Source organism: Haemaphysalis longicornis, unplaced genomic scaffold, assembly GCF_048455015.1.
Source record: "Haemaphysalis longicornis isolate Haplotype H1 unplaced genomic scaffold, Haemaphysalis longicornis Haplotype H1 scaffold_1, whole genome shotgun sequence".
Lineage (NCBI taxonomy): Eukaryota > Metazoa > Arthropoda > Arachnida > Ixodida > Ixodidae > Haemaphysalis > Haemaphysalis longicornis.
Window position 1 is genome coordinate 95,764,530 of NW_027526203.1, and position 12,364 is coordinate 95,776,893.

A 12,364-nucleotide genomic window follows, 5' to 3' on the forward strand; every position below is an offset into this window, starting at 1 on the left:
CAACCATAGGATCCCTTTCCTAAGATGGCAACCAACGTTTCAGTAAACAGTGGAAGAAAACATTAGCACGATCAGCATCCTTTGGATACTTGGCAGTTTCAGTTACGGCTCGCCGACTTCCGCGTAATGCGCGGCTGCACCGAGGCCCACCGATGGCTTTAGCTCTGATGCGGCGCGGATAGAGTTGCGGCGCCTCGTCCCCCACAAAACACGCCGCGCGTGCATCGCGACCGGCATTGTCTAAGATATCGCGGCCCGCCGGCTCCTATCTCCCTGTCGCTAATAATGCCGCCGTGACGTCACACGGCCAGTAGAGATTCCTGGCTCTAAGTGCCGCCCCCCGTTCAATCAAGGGCCGACGGCGTTGTGCTGTTGCGTGCATTTCGTCGCCATTGCCGCCACGAACGGTGGTCGCCCTGCGTGCTGGGATGATGGCCGCGTTCCAAGCGTGCGCTTGCCTCTGCGCTGTCCTCTTCAGCAGCGCTGGCTTCACCGCAGGCAGGCCCCTGGCGCTGCCAAGGCCAAGATTCTTCATCTACAACCCCAAGAACTCAGGTGAGAGTGCGCCTGTCACGAGCTTGTGTGTTTGTCGCGCGCTATCTTTCACGTACTGCGAAAGACGATCGCAACACGTGTAAGAGTAAGCCGCCAAAAGCGCGCTGCTTCCGTGTTTGGGGCCCTCTTTGTACACTTGTAAAATCTCTCTGAGTGGTTGGAGGTGGTCTCGTAAATAAAAAACGGCTCCCGGCAAGTCGGCGCCGCCGTGATCGCGAAAGTGTTGCTCCCGTCACTTTTGCCAGGCACGAACACAGCCTGGAAAAACACATTCTTCTGCAGTGAACCCAAACGGCACATAGTCATGTCCAGAAAACAACTTCGTATAACATATTTTACGAATCCTTTTCCCGTTTCTTTCTCGGTGCTTGCAAGTTTTCGTGCTATTTCGACGTTTTGTAGAGTATGTTTGACTATCTTTTCTTATTTAGTGTATAAACGACATTTGTTACTTATTGCTTCTCGGGTGGGGAAAAAAGGGGCGGGGGGCAGCTATTTTCGTTTTTTCATGCTCCTCTCTATGTACTCAAACCCGCCGCTGTGGCTCAGTGGCTAAGGCGTTGATCGTCTCAGCCCTCGGCGGCCTCTTTTCTGGTGGAGGCATAAAACAGAAAAGCCGGTGTGTGGGGATTCCGGCTCACGTTAAAGATACCGAGGTGGTCAATGTTGATCCTGAGCACTCATCTGCGACGCGCCTAATGGCTCAGGCGTAGATCGTTGGGTAAAACCCCAGAAATTTCCCATTTTAAGCTGAAAGCCCTAGGAGACTAACGAAAGGCGAAAAGTGGCCGTAGTTGCCGTCGTCGGCGTCAACGTGAATTGGTACTGAAATGACTGCCGCTGTAAAGAGAGAATAAATAAGTGAAAACAGGGTTGGGTTTGAGAGCGATGTGAATCCGGTTCGCCAGCGCAGCAGCGAAATGGGCTAACCCCGCCGTTACCGGGCGCCGTGACAGAATTAAAAAAAAAACAATTAGCCCGAAAGAGTTGCGGGCAATTAATTGTCCACCGTTACATCCAACTCCACTTCATAAAAGCCGTTTCATCGAAGACCGTTTCATGGAACGCTGTTTCATAGAAGGACACTTCACCGAACTTGGTCGTAACACAGTACTGCATAGCATTCAGGGCCACGGACAGAAATAGATGAGATTGTTATTTTTTCGCACTGTTATTTCTTCATCAATCCCTTTGGCACGCGTATAAGCATTGATGAGCTCGCTAGAAACTGGCATTTAAATGAGTGGCTCATATAACGGTCTTTTAGAATGGCGTAAAAAATGAAATTTACAGCTTTTGACAGGCAGCATGTGTCCGGCTCCTTGAGCGCTGAAGGGCGCCAAGCCATTACATGCTATAACACGCTGAGGATTATTATTATAACTTACTAGAGTTGAGTAGACAAGATTTTGATTATTAGCAGGCCACGAGCGTAACGTTTTTCTCCAGAGCCAACTGACCTAGCCAGCCTAGTCGTTACAGACATTTCGGGATTGTTGGCGAGATGAACTGCCTGCAGTTTACCAGTGAATAACTTTTTGAGCGAAATTGCTCATTAATGTAAACAGTGACTGCGTTTTAAAACAATTTTACGTCATTATACATATACATATATACATATATGCAGGTCGTATTGTTGCGAAACAAACTTCTAGGTTTCTGCTGGTCGATTGGTAGATTATTAGTGCGCACTGAAAATTTGTGCCTTCTGGCAATCTATGCGTGAAACACTTTGCAGAAACAGAAGTCCGGAAAACCAACAGAAAGGAAACAACACTAACTTCAGTGACAACAGCGCAAATGGCAGCATCCCCCGGAACGAGTTCAAAGCACCGGTAATGCCCACGGAAAGTGGCGGTCACGAATACTGCTCCTAGAAGAATGGGCCCTAAAATTATGCTACTCTGAAATGATAAAGCCTTTCACGTTTCGTGCATCTCTGGATGACGAGAAAACTTGGAATTTTCTAGCAGCCATCGAAATCATGACCGCAGCTTCCGAACAGCATTCTATAAAACAGGCGACGTCACTTCGATGAAGCGGCGTTCGATGAAACGATCATGCCGCCGATGAAACTGCGTGCGACGAAACGGCGTTCGATGAATTGTCACGCAGCCAGCCTGAAAGGCGCGTGCCCCGTGGCCGGTGAACACCAGAGTAGGACAGGTGCACGCGGAGGAGAGCTGCTGCCACTGTGGGAAAGCTGCCGCGTGAATTGCGGAGGGGTAATTCGCGTCAAAAGACGCATGAGCTAAAGCGAAGAAAAACACGAAAAATGGCTGCAGCAATGGGGAAGTCTTTGGTAACCTGGTAGCCCGTGGCTGTCGCCTTCAAGTCACGCAAGCCGACTGAGTGCCCGAGGAATTCGATGTCAGCCGCCCGCCGCCTCAGCCGGAGCAACGCGTAACCCACTCATCGTCTCCCCATTCCTTGGCGTAAGGTAGTCTAGTCACAACTGCTGCATTTCTCTAAAGTTTGTTCCTCCACGTTTGGTGGAACAGTTTTCCGGGGAAATCTTTGAGACATTGTACGCTAAAGTGGAAGATGATGTTCCAGCTAAGCGTGTGGACGCTGCGCATTCAACGATTGCCATAAGAAAATCCTGCGCAGACCACTTTGTGCTACGTTTATGTCCGGGAAAAGAAAAGCTAGTTTAAAACATGCAGCCAAGTACACCAATGGCAACACAAAGCTGCTCAGTTCTGCCTCAAAGTTCTCGTACAGGTTTCTTTCTCAACATCCGATTCAATGTGATTATTAGTGCTATTGGTAACAAGCTGCGTCACACTGAGTGTATAAACCGGCAGGGATGCCTCTCCCTATTTCAATTGTCAGTAAGCTGAGTGTAAGCGGTTATTAAAGACGTAAATGGGGTAATTATTACTCTATCGAGGCTCGACTGCATGAATTGAATTCTCTAAGGAGTTCAACAGGGAGGTCGGGGCGGGGGAAATTTTGAGGATTCGTGGTTTCGTTTATGTGCACTGGACGCACTTGAAGTGCCCTCTCTGCTGTCGTCGAGTTTAAAAATACTCTTATGAACTAGAAATCCAGCGTTGTTTTTGTTAGGGAACAGTGTGAAAACAGTCGTTTGGCTCTTGCGCAACGACCATTCATATTGGAAGGAACTTTAAAGGAAATCAAAATGTGTTGGTTAGACACATAAGAACATACCATGATTTTTCGGAGGGAGCAATCACCATCTCCTGAAAATTGTATGTAGACTACTGTTAGCTTTTGTCATTCATGTTAGACGGATCATTGAATGCACAAAAATATATGATTGTGGATTATTTAATAGCAAGCCCAGCGAAGAGGTGTCGCATTGTTCTCAGCGCGGTTTCAAAATTAAGCCGGCAAACGGGTTACCACAGTATTTTCTGGTTCGCCCGAACTTTTCATTACCATAGAGGTGCGTTCGAGTACTGAACCAATCGGTTATCTTATTCTCGGCTTTTTAAACTTTTCTTTTCAAAACGTTTAGTGGACACATCAAGACAGCTTCAAATCTTGCCGACGGCCGTTTCAGAAAAAAAGGCGTTATTCGGAGGTTCACTGGAACTAAATATAAAAATGCAATCTGCTTAGATTATGAACTGCGTTGTTTAGCGTCGATATAATGAAGCAATTGGAATTACGACAACTCCTCAAGAAAACAAAACCCGTGTACAGTATAACTACACGCGCATGGTACGATATCCACTGGCCTTACCCCTCCAGCAGTCCACAGGGTGCCTCTGTCCCCGCCTTACGTTCGGCATAAGATGCCTCAGCCGCCTTTAAGGTTATCTCGTAAACAAACTCGGGTTGCAAGACAAATGAGCTGCAATAGCCATCTATAACCGAGAATTGTTAGTTGATGTATGTCATAAACATTTAAGCAGAGACCTTTGCATAGAAATGATCAGTACTTCAGTCACATCAAACTTCGCGCCACACTACTTTTGCGGGAGGGGGCACGGGTAGGGGAAGAGAAGTGTAGCAGTTTATGTTAACGAGGTTGTACTGTCACTTAATTTTGTTTTTTCATTTTCAAGGAACTACCTTTATACCTGTAACACGGGGAGCTGAAATCATTCGCCGCGGCTTGGGGGTTGGAGGGGGAGGGAAGTGGTAGCCCATATGGATAATACGAAACCTCAAATCTCGCATTTCGGGATTAAAATTTTGGCAGGCTTGATTGTAGCAAGCAGGGGATGCCTGCCACATCTACGAGGGGGTAGGAATCTGTGAGTTTCTATTAATCCACATTTAAATTGGCCTGCTAAATTGGCCTGATGCTTCCCTTCCCCAATTCGGAGCATCGCTTGTAAATCGCACTTTGAAAACTCAAACGCGAGCGCGCGAGCACGTGCCCGACGAGAAACGCAGCTTCGCATCGAGATAAGTGGCCGGGTCATCGACGACGCTATACACATCCATGCGCCGCTCAAACCAAGCAGTAAATGTGGGCCACTATAGGTTCCGCCTTATTGTATGGAAGCACGAAAGATCGTGCGACGTGTTTAGCGGCAAGGAAGATTGCATCGGGGTTAGGCGCAGGCTCACAGCTGTAGTCTACGCATGCTATACCGCTCTGGACGAACATTGTGCAGGGACTGTGAGCCTAGGGGCGTCGACAGTGTAGAGGTTTATGAGGTAGAAAGGGGTTTTAAAGTACAATAAGAAGCGGATTTAGGGCAGAGACAGCTAAGGTGGTGGATGTTGTATTTGGTGGACAGTGGGCAGAGGGGGATACGTAGGTGTTGACAGACAGGACTGCCATCCCGAAAGTTTCAAGGACGTAGCTGGCGTTGGGGGTGTGTTTGTTAATGAGGACCCCAGCAGATCGCGGTAATTCGGCATAGCAATCCAAGAAGGAAGTGTCTAGCGTTCCGTCCAGACAGAACGCTAAAAACGGCTAAACTTCCGTCCAGACCGAACGCCAAATCAAAAGCAGCCGATTAGCCGCCGTTTGTCGTTATGGGGTTTGGTGTAGTGGTTCTGCCGCTGACTACAGCCGTTGTAGTCCGTCGTTCGATTCTCGCACCGTGTTTTTGTGTGTGTGTGTGTGTGTGTGTGTGCGTGCGTGCGTGCGTGCGTGCGTGCGTGCGTGTGCGTGCGCGTGCGTGCGCGTGCGCGTGCGTGCGTCTGTGTGTGTGTGTGTGCGTGCGTGCGTGCGTGTGCGTGCGCGTGCGTGCGCGTGCGCGTCTGTGCGTCTGTGTGTGTGTGTGTGTGCGTGTGTGTGTGCGTGTGTGTGTGTGTGTGTGTGTGTGTGTGTGTGTGTGTGTGTGTGTGTGTGTGTGTGTGTGTGTGTGTGTGTGTGTGTGTGGCCGCGTGGTTAGCATTTTGTAACAGCAAAACTTCACGCCCGCTTTACAATTCACGCGGTGAGAGCAGTCGGTCTTGGTTTTTTACTCAAGCGGCCGAACCGCTCCCGCCCACTGGAGCCAAGGCCGACGTAGCCATCGCCAGTTACGCCCGATCTCCTGTAATTATTACCAGTGATTAATAATTAACAGCGACTCCGGCTAGTCAGTGAGCGGAAGCGGTTTGGCCCGTTAGGTAAAAATCAAGACCGACTGCTCTCGCTGAAATATTGTGAAGCGGGCGTCGGGTGGCAGATTGGAGATCTTTTGGGATAGAGCTAGAGTTAGTCCGACCATCTGTAGTTATTAATAATGGTTAATAATTATCAGTGATTCTGGCATGTAGAGACTGCTCTCAACGCGAGTTGTGTTTTCTCTGGACGGAACTTTAGTGACAGCTGCCGTTCGGTCTGGACGGAACGCTAGACACAGCCACCCAAGAAATAGCTCATCACAGAGCCCCAAGTTTCAAATCGTCAAATCGTCCGTAACAGCGTTGCAAAGTTCTGGCCATCAAGCATTGGGTGTACATGTGAGGGGGGGGGGGGGTTGGTAGGTTTAGGTTGGTATCGCTACAGACACTGCATTCTGTAAGACATAATATCAGCTTTGAAAGAAAATTGTGTCGACACTAAAAGACATGTTTGGTTTCTTGTATCCATGCAGCATTGTTCTGTTTGCCAGCGTGTCTTTTTTGTGATTTTTTCTTCACAAACTATGCGGCGCCTCACGTTGAAAAACAGAGCTGACGATTAGAGGTGCGCATTGTGTGCCACGTTTCGGGTGATTGTTATCACAGCAATAAGCGAGGCAGGCTAGCTCGCTGCGATTGGCGTTTAGAGCTAACGCGTAACTGAGAAGAAGGAGGACGAATGACGTTTATTTATGTAGAGAAAAAGTTTGGCTGCTTCCTGAGGTGATGGCGCCGCAAGTCCAAGGCACCAGAGCCTTGCGTCGTTGCTTGAGCACGGGTCATCAGCATAGCCTGGTCGTTCACGTGCGAGCTGGTCATAGAAATGTTCCATTGCTCAGGGACCGATTGGGAATTGGAAGGACAGATTGTCTGTTTTGGCAGGCTTATGTGATTTAGTAGAGAGATACGTATTCGTCGGGGCAGTGAGGCAATTTGTTTGAGGGGAACTGGCCCGGGTAGATGGCGTGTAATAGGCGTGTGTGCGAGTATGTGTTAGTCTGTAGGCGTCGCCTGATGGTGGCTTCTAGGTTTGTGTGGCGGTGGGAGCTTCTGGTGTAAGAGAGAGCATTGCGGTAGGATTTCGCTGTACTGTGGTGGGATGGGCTGCGGGACTTCTTGGTCAAACTGATGCTGCGCTCGGTGAGTGTACGCTCGAGCAGCAGCACGTCCTTGGTAAATCCCGCCAAAGTCATTGCGTCCCGGCGTCCATTGAAGGTGCATGGGCGGTTTGAGCTGGCTTGACTTAGTCGTGAGTATTATACAAACTTTGTGCGGGATACACCCCCTCCCAAAGTTACGGTATCCAGCGTGTGAATCTCCTATTACGGTAATTATTTTGCTGAGCCGTAGGGGCGTTAACACTGGCCAAGGGGATGGTCGCTTCTTCTCCTTCAAATGTAATTTATGTTCTGATCGTTGCAGATGTAATCTCTGTGAGGTCACCGTTGATTTTGCTCGTCACCATAGCTTTCAGTCCCGGTTCCATATAAATTATGTTGTATTGGTTCGCATGCGTTCGTGTAAATTGTGTTCCATGGGTTCCTATACTCTTCTTGAGGTATTTTGCTCGTGCGATGTGCCAGGTACATATCCTAGGCATTGGTGCTATTCTGGTTTTTGTGTCGGTCGGAATGTGAGCCTTGTTTTATGATACCTGCTGTGAATTGGATACCTGCTGTGAATGGGTAGCCGAGCCGAGAAAACATTCTCGTACCAGTGAACGCCAGCGACAGCCGTTCTCGTTGGTTGGCGAGATGCGCTTCTATGAGCTCAGCAGCAGTGTCGGGTCGGCCCTAGTCAAGTAGGCGCTCGATAGAGGTATGGGGTGGTAAGTGCTATGCTCGCTTACAAAACCTTTTTTATGTAATCTATCTATAGATGGCTATCTAAGCCATCTATTCGTTCCAGGTGGAGGAAAGCCCGCACAACCCTTTCGGTGTAAATTCCAACACGTACTACTTGCTGCTGTTTCAATACGCAATCGCGTGTACTGCGGGGCTTCCCGCCCCTGATATTTGCTTTATGGGCGAATGCGGAGCTATGTGGGAACAATTTTCAGCGCCGGCTGTTCACATCAAAATCACATTTAGCGCATGTCCATTTCCTTGAAGGACACTGGAGGTGATAAGCCTAGATTGAACTCAGCCACTGCAGCTCAAACACACATATCCGTCTCAGACACGCAAGAGCGTAACGTAGCCCATAACGCCGGCACAATCCCTGCACGATGCGTAGTGTGTTGGAGCACGTGCTCACGCATTTATGCTAGCAGCTTGGAGTGGCATACAACGGCCACAACCATCCAAGTTCTCTTAACCTCGCGGTGACATTTTTTTTTGTCCCCACCAAAAACACGTTAATTACCATGTGTCAGCTATCACCAACCGCAAAAAGTGCTCGTGCTTGAACATGATTATCGGTTGGCGAACAAAGCTTGCGGAAATATCAGCTGACTGTCGGGCTGATACTTAAAGAAAAAATTTTCGGTGTCTGCGGAATTTTATCCCCGATAGTGTTGCTGCGCGTCGTGATGCTTGAGCGGTCTTACAAAAGAATCAGGCAGAAAAACTTCAGGCAGGAAAACCAGTTTCTATTGTCTCCTTTCCTTGACCCCTCTCCGCTGCAATGTTTTCGGGCTTCGAAAAATAGGGCTCGCAACCTGGGCGCGATAACTGAAGCCGATTGCTTGGTCTTTGCCTTTTCACACCTGCTTTATAGACGATGTGCGAACACCTGATAAGATTGACGTCAGGAGATCCTCCTTACCTGTTGCCGTGATGTCGCCATACCTCTGTCCAGTTCTGAGGCTGCGGGAACGTTTAGGTGCATGCACTTATCGAAATTAATCGCTCTCAAGCGAGACATATCGAAGATCGAATGTCATTTCAACTTAGTGTAATAGGCGTAGTCTTCTTGCCTCGCATAATGCACATGAGGGGTTCTTTAGGACCGCTATATGTATACTTACAGGTATTTGAGGAACGTTTTTTCGAAATAAGTCAAACCTACCTAAAGAGAATGTGAGGAAAAAGCGAAAGATTTTACCCGACCTATATGCAACGGCGTGAAAGCTATCATATCACATGATTTACATGCCAGCTAGGGGACGTTTGAGGCCACAAGTAATTAATCATTATGCGGCGGACTTGAACAATATTGTGTTGAAAACTTTACACTTGTCTCGTATTGAATTAGAACACTGAAATTGATGCGGCATCGTTATGAAAACCTTATTGAAATTGACCTTGAAAAATGGTACGACGGTGTTTTCGCGGGAAAGCCATTAGACGTGTACAACAAAGCTTCAATCACACTAAAACTATCCACGAAGAGCAGGTGAGTCTTCTCGACAGCACAAGCAGCTCTCTTCGAATTCTTCCGCAGTATAATTTTCTAGGGCACGCCTAAAGACACTCACCAAATAACCAAGGCCTCCATAGCCTTGCCCGGAATTTCCGAAACGCTTCACACCTTCTTCACCTTAGTGAAGCGGCTTGTTCCCACACGGGATGGGGGGGGGGGGGGGGGGGGGGTATCTAGGGCATGTACTATTAAGTAATGAAGTGCTAAATTTTGAAGTAAAACAAAAATAAACAGATTCACTCTGTAGGGGCATTACAGAATGACATTATCGCTTCCCATCTCTTAGTTTCATTTCGTTAATATCTTCTGTTAACTTTGTCGTCGACGTCTGAGGGCAGATCTTTCACCGGTCTCCTAATTTCAGTCAGAATGCATGATAACTCAGCTCCGAGAGGCAAAAAACTTTGGAGAACACCCACGAAATAGTCCCAGCGTTCCCTCCAAAAGCACGCCTTCATTGAAAAAATGGATTTAGCTTATTTTGATCCGTGCCACAACAAGACCTGACTCATTTTCCAAACAAAATATGATCTTCGTAAACGTTATCCGGGCGTTACGTGATCTATTTTGTTGCAACATCGTTTGTGGGGGAAAGTTAACGAGTTTTTCTTGTCAATACAGTTTCAGCAGACTTATTTTCCGGTTTGTGGATTTGACTGCTTAAAAAAACTGCTCATTAGCTGGGTGGCTAATTTATGCGTTATCCGAGCTAATGGAAGCAAACGAAGTTTAAATGTAAACAACTTACTTGTTTGAGAGTAATTTTTAAACGTTTGGCGCTCTTTGCCCATAGTCGGCCTTGCGCCAATAAAACCCAACTATCAATTTTTAAACGTTTCAGTGTGTAGCCGCAAGTCGCTGAGCTCCGCGTTACGACGATTCAAGGTGCACTTCTCCTGTCGCATTGACCCCAGATAATTGTAAAACACGCTATTGTTTGAACCGTTGAAGGAATGCATGAGTCCTAATAACCATATGAAAGATACCGGACACGCCGAAATATATATTCAGTGTACACCGTATTATCCGGTTTATATCTGCATATTATGTATTTGTTGACTGGTCCAACCCGTGGTTGCGCTTTGTCGTCGGAGACTGGAAAAAACTCCAGCGAAGTGGCTCGGTCGATAAACTGGGCAGTTTAGCACGACGTGCGCTGTCAGAATCCTAGCCGTGTCTGGTGTTTTTCTCACGAAGACACAAATTTAAAAGAACGCATGTCCCATATTTAAACGCACGCCGAAGAACTCCACCAGGTCTAGACTAGTCGGTATCCCTCGCCTTCACCATAGCTTGTAATGTTGGCGTAACCTCGGTGGGTAAAATTTCAGTTTATTTTGGATGGTGATCGTTGTAAGTAATTTGTTTAATAGCTAGACAGCGTCTGAAACACGTAAACCTAAATCCCTATTTCGTTCATTTTAAATCCTTCCCAGATGTAAAGCTGTTGCAGTAATTTTGTGCTTAACACCTGCATTAAGGACAGCAACAAACCTGTACAAGAGCAACTGCGAGTTCCGTTCGTGAAAAGGAGACAAGGCGACCTTCGAGCGCATGAAATGATGTGTTCGTTCTCGGTGAAACAATGATCACGCCACCGTTCATGTCAACATGTTCCGGACTAAACGCTTGTCCTGTGTCGTTCTTTTCTTTGTCCCGTGTTTTTCTGCGCTTTATTTAGCATGCCTCCATACCAACTCGCCCACTTGTCGGTGCTCCTATTATTATCCTAAATCATTTTCTTTGTTCTTTTACAAGTCACAGGCTGAAAGCGAGCATTCATGACTCCGTGGAAAGAAATTTGGTATTTACTGGTTAGTGAAACCAAAACTATGCTTTTCTGTAGTCGTGAAAAAGAACGAATGAGTGATAATTCATACAATGGCAAGACACCTCAGCATAAATGAGAATTTATTTATGGTAGGCGTTTTGCAGCACTTAGCATTCATTGTGAACTTTGGCGCCTCCTGTAACGTATTCAGTCAAGTGCTGTCACCGTAACTGCTTGCTACATGCGTTTTGCTTTCATTATTTCTATTGTGGAACCTCCGAAAACTTGCTCAGCATACGAATAAATTCAGTCGTATCTGTACCTGACTACAGTTTTATACGATGGGGCGTGGTATTATCTGAACCTCTTCTTAATGATCGTACGCCAAAGAGGGTCCACACCGCTGCAGCAAAGTCACTTTTGAACCAGTTCTTTTGCAAACCACACAATATTTTCAAATTTCTACTGATCAACTCTTTTAATTAGTAGTAACAAGCAGTCTGGATTCAAAACCGCACAATTTCCAGAATCCTCCATTTGCAGCCACCATGGTCGTCGGCATCATTTTGTCTTGACGGGGGGAAAATTCAATGTATTGTAGGGGGAGAGAGAGAAGGCGAGGGTGCGGGGCAATTGTGTTGAGGTGGCAGCGGAGGGGAAGAGGGGGGGGGGGGGCAAGTGCCACTTTTGCACCACCCTGCCGACGCTCATGGCAGCCCCTATAATGTTGAAAAATTGGCATCTGGTGACGTGCGCTTGCAAAGTACCCCAAACACCAATCAGACAAACTGCTGAACCAGGCAAACATGTAAAGTTGTAACAGCGCCCTCAGCGCACCGTAGTCTAAACACCTCGGACAGAGTCATTTCTTATTGGGTACTTTTGCATGAAACCGAATAATTTTTTGAAGGCCTGCGTCACCAAAGTCTGATTCCTGTCTAGAGAATTACCTGCAGACATGACAGAAAAGAAATTAAGAACCAGAACATTATGCTTTTTACAGAAGCATCTTAGCCTAAGACCGGTAATAGAGCATTGGTTCCAGTCAGGTCCGTTAATATGTAACAAAGCTGTGCAGATTCTTCAACTGTCAGTGTTACGGGAATGGTACAAAGACATGTAGGGATGTTTACA

At 47.3% G+C, this 12,364-nt stretch overlaps 1 protein-coding gene across 2 annotated transcripts in view; it reads left to right on the plus strand.

Moving 5' to 3' along the window:
* The first annotated feature begins 327 nt into the window (after positions 1–327).
* LOC144178220 (astacin-like) overlaps positions 328–12,364 on the plus strand; it is a 114,681-nt gene continuing 102,644 nt past the window's right edge. The window contains exon 1 of one of the 2 annotated variants that reach the window (XM_077705908.1): positions 328–555. In XM_077705908.1, coding sequence (XP_077562034.1) covers positions 429–555 — 127 coding nt within the window. In that variant the 5' untranslated portion in view covers positions 328–428. The remainder of the gene's footprint in view (positions 556–12,364) is intronic. The other variant, XM_077705917.1, reaches the window with a different exon arrangement.